This window comes from Phlebotomus papatasi, chromosome 2 (assembly GCF_024763615.1).
Source record: "Phlebotomus papatasi isolate M1 chromosome 2, Ppap_2.1, whole genome shotgun sequence".
In the NCBI taxonomy this organism is placed as follows: Eukaryota; Metazoa; Arthropoda; class Insecta; order Diptera; family Psychodidae; genus Phlebotomus; species Phlebotomus papatasi.
In genome coordinates, this window is record NC_077223.1 from 108,203,020 (window position 1) to 108,223,242 (window position 20,223).

Consider the following 20,223-nt stretch of genomic DNA (forward strand, 5'->3'; position numbering starts at 1 on the left):
TTATTCATTTTAAAATGTGTTAAGAATGATTTTAGAGTAAACAAAGACGATAAACTGTCTACAAGGTTCTAAGCAACACTCTTTCAGAAGAAAGAATAAAAAAATCAATTTGTATTAAAAATATTACATTTCAAACTTGAGACTTTGGCGCTTGCATGCAACTGCCGAAATTTGGCACACTTACCACTGACGAACAAAATTGTTTAACAGAGAGCGACATAAATTGATAAAAATTTTGTAAAATTTAAAATTGTTTAAGTCGTAAGTCCCCTTTTCAAATACTACACAGAAAAAAATACTTTGTAAAATTGTTCGTAAATGTTTGTGAAATCCTATGGAGGACTTACGTGAATCGTACAACCCACAAACAAGTTTCTTCTTTTCCACAAGCATTGTTCGTAAAATAATCATTTGACGAACATTTTTTGTAAATGTATCGTAGGAGCTGTTTTAGAGAAAAACAAAAAAAACATGGTTTTGGTTGATATCTTTTACCGTTTAAGTTTGAAACTACGACAAATAGGCTACAAGCATCTTAAGATTGCGTGGCAGGTAAAAAAGGAAAGAAAAAAAATAGAAAAAGTATGGGGGAATGTTGGCATGGTTCGCACAGAGTGAACCTTCAAACAACGCAAATTTTCTCTTTGTTTGCAAAAAGGTAAGGTAAATTAAGCTAATTCAAAACCTGCTCCAAATGGAAACTTTTCGCTACTCTAAATGGAAACTTCATTCTTTTCATGATAAATACAGTACTAAATTATTATATTTATATATTTTCTTTACCTTAGTTTCATTATTTAGTTAATTTTGCTCCAAATAAAGCGAAAATCCATTTAAATTCACAAATTTTAATTTGGTAATTTCACAGAAAAATTAAAAGTGTATCCACCATCGAATTTTTCATTGATCGACCATGTTTTCCGATGAAAAACACAATGAAGTGATTGTTCTTTATTCGTTTTGTCATATTTCTGGCTAATTTTAGTTAAATTCAGTGCTAATCTTTATTGTTAACGGTACGTGAAGTTTTCAAATGAAATAATTACCTATTTCGTGAACAAAAAGGGTTTTTCTGAAGTGTCTGCAAATGCTTCAATAGAAAACCCCGGAAATATGATTTTTTTTGGAGAGATTTTCCTATTGCTTTAGATGGGAAAGGAGAAAAGACCAGGAATAAGAACAAATCCTGCACTCAAGAGCAACTCAACAAAATTTTGGAAGCTTTTCGTCGCGGTTTCACTTACACTGTTTGTCTCCAATTAGAAACTTTCCCTTGTCTCCATTTGGATTAATTTGTTTTCAATAGAAGTGTTTTACACTCGTGTGTTTTTCTTGTATTTAAAAAGTTTTCAAATTATATCTAAAGAATTTTCACTAAACAGTAGCATTCTAGAAGAGTCAAGGAGCAAATTTATGTAATTCTCTTCGGAAAAAAATTGAACTTAATGTGTTGAACCTTCTGTCAAAGTTAAAGAGTCTGGAAATGGTTTTGAATTTGGACATTTACCCACACTGGACATTTGGACATTTAAAAGAGAAAATTCGCATCGTTTGAAGGTTCACTCTGTGTGAACCATGTCTACATTCCCCTATGTGAGAAAAAATGCGCCAGCTATAAAACTTTTTGGGTTGGGATCGTTGAGATGGTTGAAATACTCGAATAATATCCATTTCTCATCACCTGTAATACTTCGATGCTCAAAACTTCTTCTTTCATACCGAAAAGACAAAATTTCGTACGTGGATTTTTGAATTTTTGTCTGTCCCATTCGGCACCTTTTTTTCTTCATTTTGATTTTTTTAATAGCTTTAAAACACTTTAACATTTTCGTGCAGGAACGCTTACAGATCGGCGCCATTAAATGTTTTTGGTCTCTCTGTCCCGTAGGGTGGAATAACCAGCTATCGCCATGTTTAGGAAAAAATTAAATTCATTTAATCATAACTTTTGAATCCTTGTTACAAGATAAGTCAAATTTGACACAAAGTTACTTAGATATATTGGCTCTAGATACGTGAAAACAATAATCCTAGAACATAACGCTGGACTACTTAAAAAACTGATTTTTATTAATAATGCAAAAATAACCATTTCGTCGCCACTTTTTACCACTTTTCGCCAGTTTTGTAAAATTTGTAACCACTTCTCGCCACCCACTTGAAAAAAACCACACTCGGTTATTTTAGGCAATGTTATGAAAAGAATACATTCACCATTTCTCTTTCCTTGTGATCACTTTATTATTACTCTCTTTAAATGATTTTTCTTCACTTTTATTTGAGAAATCAAATTATGGGGCTTTTGCAGAAAGTAAACAATGCAGATTTGACAACTGAGAATGTACGAAGTGAAGTTAGCGTCGCCTATTGAAAAGATATGGCGACAGGTGGTAGAATCAATTCCAGAATATTACCACTTCTCGTCATGCCTCATTTTTATACAAAAATAATATAAAATGAAATATTAATTGACTAAATGCAAATTTTATGTATTCCACAAGTGCAATTAAATATTCAATAGACAAATTATTTACCCAAATAGGTATTTTTGGCCTGATGAAAATTTGACGACACTTAGTACATTTGGTAAGAGATGTTGGATTCGATGCACTTGCTTAAAATATTGCTCTAAAAAGTGATCAAAATCGTGAATCCAAAACGAATAATTATTATTTTTCGATTCTATGCGTAGAAGCAGAAACAATATAAAAAAATTGCGACTCATTTATTTCATCAATTGCGAAAAATAGCGATTTCAATGTAAGTGGCGAGAAGTGGGGCACTGGCGTGAACAGTGATTCCACCCTACGTTGAAATCGCCATTTCTGTAGAATTTTTTAAATGTTCTGGGATGATTTTCAATATAGCACATATTCAGTGTAATTTTTTTTTTAACAAAATGACGTGATTTACTTAATTTTTTTTAATCCTGAGATCATGCAAACTATGCAAATAAAATTAGGCATATTTGCCTACCATTGGGAGTTAATCTTATAAAATTATTTTCGGAATACCCCTAAATGTAGGCAAATATTTTTCACGCGTTAAATGTGAAAATCGTTCTTTTATGAACAGCGCTGAAAATTGTCGCTAAAAATTTTTGCATACATCACGGCGTTTTTTAAGTTCGTAAAGAAATCTCCTGCGCATATGCAAATTTTCTTGGTTAAAACCACTTCGCCTGGTTTTTCTTGAATCCCCAAAATGTGCATAATCTCAGGACTTCCAGTATTTTGTAAAATTACTAAACAAAGACGGACCATGTATCTAAAACAGAAGTATCTACTTACCTAACCGTGAGCGAAGTTTTAATCTTTTTGGGCGTGGCCTGAAGATTCTCAAAATCATAATCCATTTTTTCTTGGGAAAACCAGTTTGCAGAAAATGGCTTGAAAAGCAGATTTTTTGAAAAAATTGAGAAAAAAGGTCTTCGATAAAGTTTTAGAGGATTTTTTTTCTTTCCAAGATAAAACTTTATTATTCATCTCAATAAACAAATCATTTTCGTTACAAAATTTCTTACTTTTCCATGCTAATCTCCAAGAAATAAAGCAAAATCCTGATTTATTATGAAAAATATTTGAAATGTTAAATCCTGCAAAAGAATATTTTTAAAAATATACTCTGTCAAAGCAACATAAATATTTCGAATGAATAGTAACAAATCACAGTAATTTGCATAGAAAACTAATTGCTAAAAATAAAATCTCATAAAATCATCCAAGAAAATTAACACGGAAAAAAACTTAATAATAAAGTTCTCTGCAATCCAATTAAAAATACATATTTCTAAAATTATATTATTTTTGTTTTTTTTTCTTCTTCAGTGTAAGAACTAACGATTTTAATATATTCAACAGTTTATTTTTCTTTTTATTAAACCTTTTGACAATAAATCCTGTCATGTGTGCGTAATTTCTAATGATGAATTAAATGATTTTTTTATTTCTTTAATGAATATTATTTTCTATTTGCTTGAATTCATAACACTCTTTTTTTGGTTTATTATGTTCTATCTTTCCTTTTCTTGATACTACAGATTTTTTTTCTCTGACGACGTCGAAGGAGCAAACATTCAAGATTAATTTTAGGATAATTTTCTATAGACGACAAAACTGGAATGATGATTTTCTTATTACTTTACTCTTCTATTTTCACATCTTTTAAAAAATATTTGGTACAAAACACCTTCAAAAAATTGGTATAAAACGAACATCATCGACGCAATTTGTTTTTTTTTTTCTTTAAGAATAAATCATCAACGAGAAATTACTCTTTGAGTTATTTTTCTTTTTCTTTCTTTTCTACTGAAAAATTCTTGAGTTGATTGATTTATTATCTCGATATTTATATATGCTTTATAAAAGATTCACACTTCTAAGTTTTGGATAAAAATTGTGATATTATTTTGATCGGACTGCAAACGTGATCGCCAAAAATGGTCATTTCCTCCGATTTTGTTTCATTTGTTTTTAAAGATTTTTTTTCTTCTCAGTGTCATTTGAAGAGAATTTAATGAGCTTTCTTTTGGTGAAAATCTTGTTAAAAAATATTGAGTTTTGGCTGAGTATATATGCAGAAAGATGAAGACCATGCGAAGATTAAAATGCTCACCGTATTTCGTTAATTTACGCATTTTCATTGCAACTCTTACGAAAATTTTCCATTACCGTATTACCTTATCTCATACTCGGTGGCACTAGGTGAAAATAATATAAGAAAATTGAAGAAATAAAACGAAAATGCGATAAGGAAAAAATAATTTTTGGTAGTCAGGAAAAATTATTTTCTTTATGGGACACCGGTGTTCCAATCGTCCTTAAAGGGTTACTAATAATAACCCCCCTCCATCCCCTCCAAAAACCATGTTTTTGGTTTTTCTCAAAATTGACGGTAATGAATCGGTTAAGTACAGATTTTTTGATTTTCAAATGCTTTTGTGATAAGGGAAAAATACCCCGGATCAGAATGTTAAGAGACATGTTCGATATTTAGTTGAAAATATAAGCCTCAAAAGACTATTTGGTATTTTTGTGTATGCTAATCGGCATATTAGTGATCCATTTAACTATATCTGTGCGTTTGAACTTTAAAATTTTACAAAAAATAATAAAAAATAGATGTAATTGCTACTATGTACTCTGTACCTCGGATCGTCACGAATTTAATCAGGTGTCTCACGGAAAATTAGTTTTATAAATTAAATTTCCACTAATGCACTGTATTCTTTTGAAAATTAAATGGTAAAAAGTAGCTAATCATTTTTAAAAGTTCATTTTAATTGGTGCAAAAGGGTGCAATGATATGACAATAACTTGACGATCCGAGGAACACTGCCGATCGCTGGTGCTCTTCCCTTATATGAATCAATTTGATCTCTAGAAGACCAGTAATACCAAAAGAGTATGCAAAAAACGCAAAAAACTAATTCACGGTGAGCTCTATCTCGTGAGTTCGAGCATTCCGCAAAGCTGAGACGCTTTGCCATCTCTGCCAGCCAGGTCACGAGTCATCGTTCGGAACAAGTAGTAATCAGATGGAGCAATGTCCAGTGAATATATGCCAGGTGGGGTAGGATTTCCCAATTCAACGTTTCCAAATAGTTTTTCACCGGGACTGCAACATGAAGCCGAGCGTTATCATGTTACAGAAAGCCTTTCTCATGCCTTTGATAATATTGGGGCCGTTTCTACTTCAGAACTCGGTTCAGACGCATCAATTGTCTTCGATAGAGTTGTCCTGTAATGGTTTCATTGGGTTTTAAAAGCTCATGATACACTACTCCGTCCTGTAGGGGAATTCTGTAATTTTCGTGGCATTGTCACGCGTGTGTTCGAAACCTGCCAATGCCATTCGAGCTTTTTTTGTCATATCATATGAGTTCGAAAATGCAATTCATTGAATTTTTAATGAAATCCCTTTACTTGATGGTTTTATGAAAATACAGTACGTCTTTGGTTAATTTGTTTAACAACATTCATTTCATTTTAATTGCCAGAAATCTCAAATATGTGACTTCTGACAATGCCACGGCTACAGAATCGCATTTTCGAAAAAGCTCTCCTAAGATTCGAACCCAACTTATCACATGGCATTGCCAGAGCGTTACAGAATTCCCCTCCTGATCCCACCAAATACAAAGCATGTGCTTGGAACCGTGAATATTCGGCTTTTCCACTGATACTGCTTTATACCCGGGCTTGCCCCATGATTTTTTGCGCTTCGGATTGTCGTAATGAATCCACTTTTCATAGCCAGTTACAATGCGATGCAAAAAACCCTTTTTTTTTGAGCCGTTGAAGCAGTTCTTGACACGTGGAAAAACGACGCTCGACGTCTCTTGGTATCAATTCATAAGGCACCCAACTTCCTTGCTTTTGAATCATTAATAGAACCTTTAGGCGTGGTTTTGTAAGTTCCTTTTGCGTCTGGCACGAATCTTCATCGAGCAAGTCTTCCATCTTCCGTCTTTAAAACTTTTTCGGTGCTTTATTTACATTCCTTTCATGTAAATTTTAGGATAAAAAGAGTTGAAACAACTCTTCCGAATATTACATCTAAATAGACGTAAAATCAATTCTAAAATAAGTTAATCGAAAATCGCAAGGAAAAGATTTAATCTATTCAAGTAAGTTTTACTCGTTTACTTTTCTAAGAGTGTACGTGATATTTTTCAGCCAGTGGTTTCAGCGCCATTAACGGCAATCACATGAACTTCTAATGATCTGAAAAGTTTGCAAAGTTGTCAGTTACATTCCCAATCGATCCCATAGCAAACTAATCAGTTTATAAAAGGTAAAAATCAGGGGCATGACATTTCCTATGTTTCCCATATGTTTCTAGCGTGCCGAAAAAATTTTTGGGTTTATAAGCTGTTTTCTGTCAGTGTAGAATGAATTAGCAAAAAATATAAATACAAAATAAAAGCTAACTTAATATTGAACGCGCAACCGAAAACTACAAATTGGCAACCTACGTAGTTTTGGAGATATCTCGTGAAATGTGTACGAAAACAGGTACAAATTTACACTAAAATCGGTCGCATTTTTTCAGAGCCAATGTCACTCCCTTGGTAAAAATAGAGAAATAAATCATATAACTTTAAGAAAAAACCACTTCTGGCGAAGTTTCTAATGTTTGCAGTCCTTTTCTATTCGGATGATGTGAGTGAGTGATATTATTATCAGTATTCGAACGGAGGGAAAATTCACAGTAGGATAAGACGTGGAGAAAGGTTACTAAAATTTACCATCCCAGTCGTTACACCAAGTTGATTTTTCTTGTTTTTTTTTTAAGTAAGAAGTTGTATCCTCTCCCTCTTCTTCTTCAACAAACAAATCAACACACAACACCGATAAAGAGATCTGACAGAGAGAGAAACAGAATCCCTTTCTTGAGGAAATTCTCATGGGAAAAAGAGAAAAATCGGTTGTTTTTTTGTGCAACGATGGGATTATCTTAACCGCTATTTCAGCAAATTGATCATTTCAATGACCTTGTTCCTGTTAGCATAAATATATGCTTTAGCCTCCCACATCATATTGATCAACTTCTGGTCACTCTTCTCATCCATGGGAACATCCTCTGACAGCTGCGGATTGAACCTGCGAAATATTCTTTCATTTTCAGACAAATTTCTATCCGGAAAGCTAATATGAAAATTTCTACCTGAAATATGGAACTTCAATCATACTGCACCAGGCTCTGGCTCTGTCCACGACTCTCCCATCGGAAGCTGTCGCCTGATCCACGAGCAGATTACCTATGGCTGAAATCCCGTAGGCCAGCTTTGCCGTATCCCAGATACTATCCGGTCGGAATACATCGATCTCCTTGAGCTCAGTCACGGGAATCATCCCTGTGCCCAATGAAACAACCACAGACAGCGGAATGGCTTCCTTCTCCCGTCCAACACGCCTCAGAGCCATGTTGTACTCATGGATCTCCGTCATGGCGTCCAAGGTGGGATTATTGGCAATCAAACCGCCATCCAGGAAACGACCGAAAGCTCTGAAGCCGAGAAAAATGAGTCTCCTCTTATATGAAGCAAAAGTTTACCTAAAAAGACTTACCTAAAATAGGATGGAGCAGCTCCAGTAGCTCTAGCTGCTCTCCAAACAAGTTGCTCCTCTGGAGCAGGCGGTGGAATTCTTCTATGATCTGCAAAATAATTCCCGGTAACTCCTCAGTATCTCTCTCAAAATTACGAATTGAAAATAGAGAGCGCATTAAATAAGCCCCGCCCATCATTTTAGGCCACGCCTCTTAATTCCAAATAACCGGGATTTCAGGATTGTTACCCGGTTTCAAAATTCGGATCAGATTATTCAAACTTCCCAATCCCAGCGACCACTAAATGCTAATCGATTTCAATTCAGCTATTTCAGCTAAATTCTGCTAAATTTAACCCTTAAGGACGATTGGAACACCGGTGTCCCATAAAGAAAATAATTCTTCCTGACTACCTAAAGTTATTTCTTTCTTGTATTTATATGTAATTGCAAAGTAGAAGGTTGAAGGAATCTAGGATATTTTTTTGCGAGTCTCCATCTATTTGCTATATGATAAATATTTAAGCTCAAAAATTACGAATTTTTAAATTCTCATATTGAAAATTAATTTTAATTATTTTTTATACTTCCAGTTTTTTTTTTAATCAAAACCGTTTTGAAAAAGGAAACTACAATAATCAAACATAACATTTTTCGTTAGAGTGAAAATTATCAGTCATTGGTATTGTCAGAAAAAAACACGGTAGAAACTTTTGGACACTGACCAAAATAAGGTAAAGTACCCTGTAGTCGGCCGGTTTCTTAACTCGGCCAGTGCGACTATTTATTCAATTTACTTAGATTTGTTATAATATGGTCTTACCGATTTAACATTATAAGGTGTATTATATTATATATAACGTAAATCAGTGAAAATTTCATAGAAATTGACTATTAAACGTTAAAAAATTGGTTAAATAATTTAACTGGCCGAGTTAAGGAGCCGGCCGACTAGAGGGTACTTTACCTTATTGGGACAAATTTTTTTGGAATCGATTTGCACCTAGAAAAGATTTTTTTTTGTTGCAAAAAGTTTTGTTAAACAATTTTGTTAAAGTTTTGTTTTGGAACCATTTTGATAGAATGGAACGTCTACAAATTTGAGTTGATTTCGTTTTATACAAATTTGTTCCCGAAATTTGGAACAGAATTTGTTGCACTCGGCTGTTTTGTTCCCACTGTCAGGAACAAATTGGTACATATTTTTTATAACAATATTTTATTCCTACATCTGTAACATATTTGTTCCAAAAATTTTCGGTGTAAGTAAATTGTTGTAAATTGTTACTCATATGGGGAATCTTTTTGTTCCCATTGTCTGGAACAAATCCGTGTAAGTGATTTCGTCTTACAGTTCAGGCCTATACTTCAGTCGAGATGGATTTCGGTAGCGAAAGTTCATAAGGAACATCAAAAGAATCAACTTAAGAGTGTTTTCTACAGACGCGTGCATGACGAAATCATATGCGAGTGCTGTCAGCAAGAGAGGAAGGGAATCTCGAATTAAAAATGTGAAACCATGTAGCACGAAAATTGCCACAGATTTGGCGTCCTCCTCGCTTCGGTGACGGGTGACTGAGTGTGAGAGGAGGGATACGATATTATACTAGACGAGCTATTTATTGGAACGAATTCGTTACTAATATTGGGTATCTCTTTGTTCCTCCTAGAAGGTACAAATTTATTCCAAGAATTTTCGGTGTCCGTGGACGAGCTACAATTTGGAACAAATTCGTTACTAATATTGGGTATCTTTTTGAGTCTCATAAAATGAACAAGATTATGCCAAAAATTATGGTGTTCGTGGACGATCTAATTTTTGGAATAAATATGTGCCGAAATTTTTTACCGTGTAACTTAAATTTTTGGGCTATTTTTGTCCCTATCGTTCATAGAGACAAAAAATACACCAAATCAGACTCTGTTTGCTTCTCGAAGTTTAGATGTATAAGACGTTTTACAAGTTCTGTTTATCGGTTTTATTTTTATTGCTGATTTTTGATCATCTAAAGCTGTCTCGTCGTTAAAGGGTTAAAACGACACTCGCGAGGCAGTGTTCATTTCCATATATTTGGTGAGTCTTTATAGTTCATACTAATATGAGTAAAGGAGAGAATTTTTTAAAAATGTCAAACCGAATTAGAAGAAGGAGCAGATTACTTTTGTGAAAAAGAAGTTTGAAAAAGGAGAAGAAAAAGTGGATGTAAAAATAAAAGTTGCTGGAAGAAAGCCTGTGTCAAATTTTTGGTTTTCGATCCGGGTGTTAATTGATATTTATCCATTCCAGGTTGGTCTCAGAGTTGAGAGGGAGAGAAAGCAGGTCTCAGGGAAGGCTTTATAATCTAATTAACTATCTTTTGAAGGTTGGTAGAGCTCTGCCACAACCAAGGGGTTTGGCTTAATTTTTATGGACAGAAAACTTTACTGGACGCTTAGAAACACTGAAATAGTGGAGATATTTGGCTTACAATATTTCGAGTAGAGTAATTTTATCTTCAAAATTAAATTTCAAACAAAAACAAAGAAGCAATGAATCAGATGTAGATATCAAAAATTTAGCAGAGGCGTGGCTTATTTTTTTATAGGAAAAATACTAAAGAGTCACTAAAAGGGTAAGAATAGTTAGGTCCTTGTTCTCAAAGTGAGTTCAAATTCGAAAACATTTTTTTTATAAAAATAGTGCAATTATTAAAAATTATTTTTAAAATATTAAAATTTACCAATGGGCGTGTTTTAAATTCTTAAGTGTGGAATATTTCGACCTGATAGAAGCACTGCAACGGTCAGGATATAGAATTTCGTTTTGTGTGACATTTAGAATTCACTGCAGTGACACAGAAATATTGCATACCCGCAGGAGATATCCGTGGAATAAGTTACAGAAACGCCATTATGTATCCAAAATATTTTCGGCGACAAATTTTTAGATTATGTTCAGTGTCAAATGTTCAATGTCGAGAAAAAGACATTTTTCACTGTGATAAAGCGTAATAAAACCTTCAGGAGCACGGAAGAAGTATTCACTACGGGGAAGGCGTTCCTGGGCGATCTACGATCAGCAGATTCTTCCAACACGAGGCACCTTGTAATGATTACATTGTAATACCAAATAAAGTGTCTCGATACGATTAATAATAATAACTGTTCAAAAGAAGTACATTTCAAATCCATCGCGTGAAAATTATTTGCTGACATTTAGGGGCATTCCAGAAATAATTTTATAAATTACCTCCCAATAGACAAGTCATATGAAAGTCATTCAATTCATTGTCACTTAATGCGGAACTACCTGTACTTAGGTCGGAGGATCGTTAAAAATCCTCATCAATATCTTAAAATAAAAAAACAAAAATTAAATGAAACCAATTCCTGTTGTTCAAAATTAAGCAAAGGGGCGTGTCTTACTATCTCATGGACAGAATATACTTTGGATTTGGACCAACAAAATTCTGAGAATATTCTAAATGATTCTTGAATGAACGTGTCGAATATTTTTATATAACATAGAAAAATAAAAATAAAAAACAAATTTAATTATATCTACCAGGGGGCGTGGCCTATTTTTAGTAGGTAATAAGTAGATGGTTTTGCACTGCTTCGATGAAATGGGAAAATTAAAAAGTTCTTTGCTTAAAAGGAAAATACCGATGAAAGACAAGACAATCCGTCTCTTAGTAAACACATTCCAGAAAGGGGGCGTGGCCTATAGTTACAATGGGCGGAGATAATGCTAAAAGATAGTGCTTTTACTTACTTGTAGGCGTGACGATGCCTAGAATGTCACTAGCACTCTTGTAGTTCCGGAAGAGATGTAGATCCACGGGCTTCCTGTCCGCCATTACACCAGTCACCATGATTTTGGGCGCCACTATATCCGCCATTACTGTAAACTCCCCCAGATTCTCCTTCAGCACGTTTTCGAGATATTCACTGGGATATGGCCTGGAACCGACAAAAGCCTGATCCTTCATTCTCAAGTAGAGACACATGCACTGCCTCATGGTCTTCCCGGCAGCCAATCCAAGTGCCAAGATGCCTCCTGTACTGGTTCCTGCCATCCAATCGAACATGTGACTGATTGGGGTTTGAGAGAGTTTCTCCATCTCCAGCAGCATCTGGACCAAGACTAGACCACGAATTCCTCCTCCATCGAGACACAGAAGCCTCCCACGCTTCTCCTGTTCTTCTTCCGTTTGAGCTGAGGCTGTTTCCTTGTCTTCTGCCTCGGCAGACGTCATCTCAATGTCAATTAGAGGGGCATCTGGTGGTGATAGGGGTGGTTCAGCTTTGACTACTTTGCTAGAAAACATCCCCAGAAGAGCATCCATGACACTCTGACCCTTCTGCACGGGTGTTGTGTCCACAATTTGCTGCTGTTTCTCCAGGAGATCTTTGCACTTGCTCAAACTTGGTCGATTCCCTCTTGCCGTTGATGCCAGCATCTGCTGAATGTGTTCCCTTGATTCTGGGGATTCGGGAGTAGCTGGTGGAATCCCATTGTAAGTCCCAGTGGCATTGCAGCCAATTGGACACTTTGTGCTGGCCGGAGGGCATCTTTTAGCCCCAACAGAATGCAAAATGTACAAGATCATATCATCATTTGATCCCGAAGCATCTTTTCCCACCATATGCCTCGGTGTCTTTCCCTCCTTGTTCTTCATGTTGATGTCACACCCAAAAACCACGAGACACTGCACAATTGGCACAAGTTTCTTCTCCACAGCCAAATGCAGCGGAGTATTCCCATCCTTATCCCTCAGATCTATCTCTGCCTCATGAGCCAGGAGGGCCACACAGCAATCCAGACGATTTCTAGCCACCATAATGTGCAAAGCTGTCCTCCCATCGAAATTCAGTGCATTGACATCAGTTCCCCGCTCAATGAGAGCCTCAATGACCTCCCTGGAGGAACTCCAGTGCAGAGGAGTTCCTCCATGTTTCATATCTTGCGTCACCAACTTATTGGGATTGGTCTGCAGAAATTCTGCCACTGAACTCGCATGTTCAGTTTTCTTATTGTAAATCGCACTGATATTCCGAGCTGAGATATTAACATCAGCTCCCGCGAGCAGCAGAGCCTTCACGCATTCTGGCTTGTCCGCCAAACAAGCCAGATGCAGTGGAGTGTACCCATCGGAATTACAGTGATTCATGTTCACTGTACTCTTAGCCGCCAGGATATTAATGATATCCTTTGTCGTGCTGGCGGCATAATGATACACCGAACTACTATTGTTATCCAGATGGTCAATTTTGCAGAGAGGAAGCAAAGTTTTGACCATCTCAGCATTTGCCGACATTACAGCCAGCTGGAAATTAAGCGCCGCTTGAAATCACAGCTTCGAGCTTATCGGGACAGCTCAAAGTCCCCATCAGTGTCATTCCCCTTTATTGAATTTTTGAGCCATCAAAAAAATGTCTCTTATCTGGGAATTTCCCGAACAAAAAGGCAGAGATTCTCAAATATTTGTCTCTAACATCCGTCAAGGAAGTTTGTCTTCTTACTAAGATCACTTTAACTTGTAAATTTATTATGCAATGCTCGTTATGAGAAATTTTGCAAGCAACGACAACTTTAATATCTGATAAGTGTGACTTGTAAAAAAAAAATTATGCTAAAGTATCGATAAACTTTCAAACAAAGCCGGTACTTCTGGAAACAAGAAAGTTGGAACTTCTTGAAGACTGACGTTGCAGAATAATAAATTGAGGACTATATATAGAATTACTTCTCAACATGGCAAGTTATGTATGAACTGTGTGAAAAATTAATAGCATAGCATAGAATAGAATTTAAAGATTAATCAGAAATGTTTTCTACCCTTTGAACTTTGGATTTCTGTTTTATTACATTAAGAAATCAGAAATAGAGATTTTACCCTGATTTCCTTACTTAAGTGTGTCTCCGCTAAAATTCTTATATATTATGTAAATTTGAATAAAGCGTATACCATAAGATTTCACATTCATGCATTATCTTGATTGTTTTAAAATGCAGTTATTGTATTAATGTTTGATTCTTTATCTCAATTTTATAACGATAAAAAGGTAAGCCGAGACACTTTCAAGGTAAATATTGAGATTATCAACAAGTTTAGTTCTCACTACCGCTAATATATTTTTTCTATTTATTTTACATTATCATGAGAGAAATTTTATTGCTTTTAGAGAATCCTATAGGTCATTTGTCTTTAATAATCCAATCCTAAATTAATTTTTTTCAGAAAATAATGATAAGAAATTAGTGCAGTTAAGCCATATATATCTAAGTCTTAGGTCTGAAGCCCGTATTAGGCTCGGAACGGGACTTATTGATCCCATTCTGTAATAACCTTTCGCAGAAACATAGCCATTACAGAGCCAAGCCAAACCTATTCGAAAATCTACCGTAAGCCCCGTCAAATAATTTCATCAGACATCTTTAAGATTTCTGCAGAAAATATCTACACCTGTGCTGAAAATCTGCCGAGAAATCTGTAGATATTCCTACGAATTTTATTTGGGCTTGGGACAAAATTCGTCAGAAATTTTTCCAGATTTTCTGACGAATCCTAGTGCACACTCTGACGAATTTCTGTATATATTTTTCCGATTTTCTGTAGATTTTTCTACATTCCAGACTTTCCAGACAGCTGTGTCTGAAAGATGGAATATTTTTCACTGAAGTTTGCAAAATTCAATAGAGTTATTCTTGGTGATATCACAGTGTTTATATAAAATAAAGAATTCTGCGACGCCGCGTTATAAGTAGAGAATAGTAAAGTGATAACTTTAATCACAGTGTCGACCTAAATTTCGTGTTTTTGTATCATTCGATTGGCGATTTTTAGGAAATTAGTATTTTTGCTCGCATTTTTTTTATTTATCTAAAATATTTAATCGGTAATGCTTGTTAAGCAGAGCATACCATTTTCTTTGTAACTTCTACAGTTTCTTGATAAATCAACAATATTTTTGTTGAGACAATGGAGACCATGGAGACTAGGCAGATTTACTATGCAGAAATTCTGCCGAGAATCTGTAGATTTTCTATGCAGAAACTCTGCCGAAAATCTACAGATTTTCTCTGAATGTACTAGAATATACCGTTACGTTATAATGTATCGTAAAGATGTAATTTCCGACAATTAGATAGAAAAAACAATCATGGAATTTATTATGACATTTGCATATATTCACAAATTCAAGGATAAGCTAAGTATAATAATCTCAACCATTTCTAATAATCAATACCTTAAATTTTCTCTATGGATCTGATTTATAAAACAGTATTTAAAATTAGTAGGCCAAAACATTGATTCTGATAGAGTTTGAATTCTTTGAACATAAACGACGTTTTGTGCAAATAGCAAGAAATCCATTTACCTTTTAACCAAGACACTTTTCAAACTGAACAAACGGAAAATCAAACTGTGATTGAAATGGAATGGAATATCTCAGTAAAAAAAATACAGAGAGTTCCGCTTTCAGTGAAAATGGGCTGAAAGAATTTGATATGAATTGCCTACTATTGGGAGCTAATTTATAAAAATCATTTTTAAAATTCCCCTAAACGTATACAAATATTTTTTAAGCGGTTATTTCAAAATGCATTTCTTATGAATCGTTCGCGTTGAAAATATACTGAAAAATTTGCGCCGAAAACATCTTGCATACATCACGGCGTTTCAATAAGTTATTCCAAAGATATTTCCTGCATGCAATTTTACTTCGCGAGTTTTTTTCGGTCCAGAAAAATTCTTTCAAAGAGGGACTCCCTGTAAACTGAATTATAAATTCAATTTTGATTTTACTAAAACACAATAAAGGATTACAAATCCCCTCTTAAAATGCGCTGTTATGCTGAATTGGTTCATAACTCCTTAATTTTCCCTTTCCCAAGGATAAATCACTATTTTTGTGTTATTAAAAACTATTATTTACTAAATTTTTATTATTATTATTAATAGAAAAAATAAAATATAACTAACGATAAATATGTCTAGCTTTACGGTATGTGTCTCGGCTAACCGTTTAAATTTAAACAGGCTTTTATGCCTTTTTATTTCAGTTTGTTATTGTACTAATCCGATTTTTTAAGGGCGAAATACTGCTAAATAAAGAAGAAGTTCTAAATATTTTTTCTCAACATTAATTAAAAAATAATGAGCTACTTAATGATTTTATTGTTGGAAGCAATTTAATTTCCTAAAGTCAAACCTTTTAAATGTCATGCGGATTTTAATGGAATTGTATACAAATGAACAATGTTACTTAAACAAGGTTACTTAAAGGTTACTTAAAAAAAATTAAACATATAACCCAAAAATTTAGATTTATCCATCAATGATTTAATGTTCAATACTCCAAAAACGGACAAATAGGTGTAATCGGTGTAATCAATAAAATGAGATCTGGGCTATTAAGCGCATGATACCCAAAATCTTGAAATTAAAATCAGAAAATTGAGGTAAATATTTCATTTGTGCCCCTATCAACTCTCATCTCTAATGATAATGACAATAAAATTGCTCTGAATTCTTTTGTAAGCTGGAGCATAATTAAGTCCAGCAAAAGTCAATAAATTTAGCCGGTTGCTGACCATTGTATGGGAAATCCTAGAGAAATTGATTATCTGTTTAGAAATTCCGTATTGTTCCGGCTCAAATTAGCTTCACTTGCAAATTATTATCTCAACATTAATAATTCTTAAGCTATAAATTTTCTAGAATAGCTTTCATTGAAGTCTTCGGCATTGCATTGTTCCAGCCCAAAGAACCTCAACTGAATCTCTGTTCTTGCCAATAAAAGAATCTTCACAAAGGATTACTCAATGTTTTCTTTTGTTCAATAGGTCACATGAGGTCATCAAACTTGAAAAATAAAATTACTCCAATTGCTCGAAGCACCTATTTGAAATTCTAATAAAAAAGCCCTCCCAGGAAGTCACAAACAGCAAATGCCAATTTTGCAATCTCTTTATGTTGGACGTTTGGAAGGCAATAAAAAATCGCTTGAGCAATTGCAGGGAATGTTTGAGAAGCACTGATTGAGAACTCTGAACAGCTGAGAAGATCATTTAAAGGGAAATCTTGAGGACTTACCTGAAGCGGAGACATGTAGTTCTTGTGATCGGGATAGTCAATAAATTCGAAGATTTTCTCCTGCAGAACATATTCCGTGAGATTGAAGTAGGCCACGAGATGGGCCAGAGACCAGGAAGGATTCTCAATGAGAGTATCGCAGATTTTCTGCAGACCATTTATGTTGTACATCTGCAAGGATTTTGGGGAAGAAACCTTAGTAGACTACGAAGGGGGATATTCCTACAAGATTCTGAACTTACTTCCTTGACAATCTGCACAAAGACAGGAAGTCGATGGACAAAAGCATTGAACTTCTCCTCGGCATCATCCTGACTTGCAGCCCGGTAGAGGCTGAAGGAGGTGTTTACGCCTTCGCTATAGGGTCTATGGAGGACAATCTCATACACAGCCTTCTTGTCTCCCGGACCCGGTGGCGGCGCATACAGCACCATCGAATCATCCCGATGGAGCACCTGGAGACTCTGTAGCGTGTCCGCTTTGATCTCCTGTACTTTATTGGGAGGTGCATCGCCACCCAGAAGCCTCTGGAGAACTACAAAAACACCCCAAAATCACCATCAACCAACTCCTTCCAGAACATTCTCCCAAAAGAGATTTCAATGTGCAAATGTGGAATGCCAGGGAATTGTGTGAGAGGAAAAAGCATGACAATGCGTACCTAAACCCGAAGCTAATGCACCAAAACCAAGCCAAGCCATCTAAAGAGCCACTAAACTGGCCAATTTAGCGAGATATTGATCGTCCGGATGACCCTTTCTTGGTGGGAGAGAAACTTTCGCGCAGTCCAAAGTCAAGGATTTCTGTGATTACGTGTTCGATGTGGGCTGGCAAAAATCATTCGATCGCACCGTCAGTGAGTCACATGATTTATTTCCGGATGGGAGAAAAGCATGAAGAAGTCAGAGGAAGCTGATGGTCAATCGACATTCAGGATGAATTGGAGGATTCTTTGTAATTTTTGGCCAAAAAAACAATGGAATTTCGAAGGAAGACAACACACAGAGACTTTGGTGGAGCTCTTTTAGCTGGCTGGCTGTGTGATATGATGATTGAAATGAAGCTATATCTCACCAGTTAACATTCTACTCTCGCTAAGCACAGCAGAAAATAATGTTTTGGACACCAATTAGCACAAAATTTAACAAATTTCTGCGATTCGCGAACAAACTCTGCAAAAATCTGCGTGACAACTACAATGCACAACTTTAGACGAGTTTTTGTAGATTTTACTACGCGTAATTTATACGAGTAAGTAAAGTCGATAAGTAAGAGCACCATCTGTATAATAATGTAGAAAAATTTATTTTTATTTTAACGGCTTTAGAAACCTGGGGTGAAATGATAACTCCCCAGCAAAACTTCGATCTGCAATTCTGCACTTTTGAAATTTTAACGTTTCTTGTCATTCAATCGGATACTTCGTGTGGCTAGTTAAAATAATGTTTAGAAACATTAGAAAGGGTAGAAGAAATGTAGAAATCATCTAAATACTCTAAAGAAATTCTGCCGATAATTTTAAAATTTTCTATAGAAATTCTGCAGAAAATTCTGCAGAATTTTCATACAACGATCGGATCCACCTTAGAACAAAATTCTGCAGAAATTCTGCTGATTTTTCGGCAGTTAGTAATTCAAATCTGACGAATTTCTGCAGAATTCTGCAGAATTTGCCGGGTGGGTCTGTCTAATTGTCCCATCGCTACTGTCGAGTGTTGATTATGGACAACCGAGGGGCCTCAGTGGATCAGTGGATAGAGCAGTGGCTCTGTGACTGTGAGGTCGAGGGTTCGGGACTAGGCAGCTGCAGATTTTTCAGCTGCTGTAATAGTCTCGAATTCGTCCAGTGAATGAATGGAAAAGTAATGTCAATACATTGACAATGAATCGCCTAAAAAGAGAGGTTGGTATAGGAAATAAGTTTCGACATGCAGAGTTCAGTCGAATACAAATACTCATTCACTGCCCAGATCCACAAACCAAGGTTGGTTTACCGTGATATAAAGCGGTACTGTGTGTATCAGAACGCACACAGAGCACTGTGATATGGAGCAGGTTTACTCGCCTTGGGGGTTAAGATAGAACAAGAGAATGGGGAGTGCATAATGGGCCCAAATAAGTGGCCTGGGTGCAGCGGTTCCGCAAGGAATATAACCGACCCATAGACAAATCTTAATCTTAATGGACAACCGAGATGATAACTTGCATTTTTTGTCGCTAGTGCCGATAATTCTCGCCACTAAATTATCGACACCTCTGGAGCTGTCGATTTGTACTTTCGAAGTGAAATTTAGTGGAAATTTTACATTTTTTAGTGAATAAATACCTTCTTTATTCCCTTAAATCCTCTTTATTAAATTTTTTAGTCATAAATAATAGTTCTTGTGAAATTTTATTCATTCTGGGCTCACCATGAAGTATGGAATTGTTTGAAATATTCTAGGCCAAATCAAATGTGGAAAGTTATATTATGTTGATAATGTTCAATCCATCACAAAATTATCCTTGCACCGACCGGGAAAGGCTCATCAGAGGAAACATTTACCATGCTCGGTGTCATGTTTGGGGCACTGCTGTCCAGGAAGTTATAGGAGAAATTTCTTATGTATGGTAATTAAGTTGAATCTGTACAGCAGGAATTCATGAGTTGTTGGACATGAGCACAGATTCGTTAGTTTTCTTCAAAGCTTCTGCCCTTCCTTGACAACTATAAAGCACCACAATCGAACAATAATCCACGCACTGATTGAATAGAGAAGGATATCATTCCTGAGATGCCTAGAACCATTTTTTCAATAACAGCATTCGCCAAATTTTTGAGGGTTAATTATTTTGTAAAAATCTGAAGCAAATAAAAAAGATATGTGTGATTAAATAGATTTTTATATCAGTGAAAATTTATTACTAACACAACTTCCGGAAGCTCCAAAGAGTGGTTTTGATTCCAAAATTTTTGTACCTTCTCGCGCAATATGAATGTTGAGTTACCTTAATTCCTTACTACCACACTTTTCATGAAAAAAAATTTCTGAGTTCGTATTTTAATTTAAAATTAATTAAATCACTGGAAGAACTTCAAGTGCAAAATC

At 35.3% G+C, this 20,223-nt stretch overlaps 1 protein-coding gene across 3 annotated transcripts; it reads right to left on the bottom strand.

Annotated features, from left to right (window-relative positions):
- Positions 1–3,449: 3,449 nt before the first annotated feature.
- Positions 3,450–18,350, bottom strand: LOC129800732 (85/88 kDa calcium-independent phospholipase A2). Of its 3 annotated transcripts, XM_055845341.1 has the most exons (8): positions 18,209–18,333; positions 17,796–17,961; positions 17,377–17,669; positions 17,135–17,305; positions 11,806–13,360; positions 8,073–8,160; positions 7,669–8,010; positions 3,450–7,604 (listed from the first exon to the last, which is right to left on the bottom strand). In XM_055845341.1, the coding sequence occupies exons 2-8, from the start codon at positions 17,833–17,835 to the stop codon at positions 7,466–7,468; spliced, it is 2,628 nt and encodes an 875-aa protein (XP_055701316.1). In that variant the 5' UTR covers positions 17,836–17,961; positions 18,209–18,333; the 3' UTR covers positions 3,450–7,465. The 3 variants fall into 3 exon arrangements, with proteins under 3 accessions (XP_055701316.1, XP_055701317.1, XP_055701315.1); XM_055845342.1 differs by lacking the exon at positions 17,796–17,961 and having other exon boundaries at positions 18,209–18,350; XM_055845340.1 differs by having other exon boundaries at positions 17,796–18,350.
- Between the last annotated feature and the right edge of the window lie 1,873 nt (positions 18,351–20,223).

Coding starts and splice junctions, on each gene's coding strand:
- LOC129800732 (XM_055845340.1), bottom strand. CDS start 17,835: ATGGCTTGGCTTGGTTTTGGTGCATTAGCTTCGGGTTTAG. Junction 8,161..11,805: donor AGGCATCGTCACGCCTACAA/GTAAGTAAAAGC, acceptor ATTATTTTGCAG/ATCATAGAAGAATTCCACCG. Junction 8,011..8,072: donor GCTGCTCCATCCTATTTTAG/GTAAGTCTTTTT, acceptor TCTCGGCTTCAG/AGCTTTCGGTCGTTTCCTGG.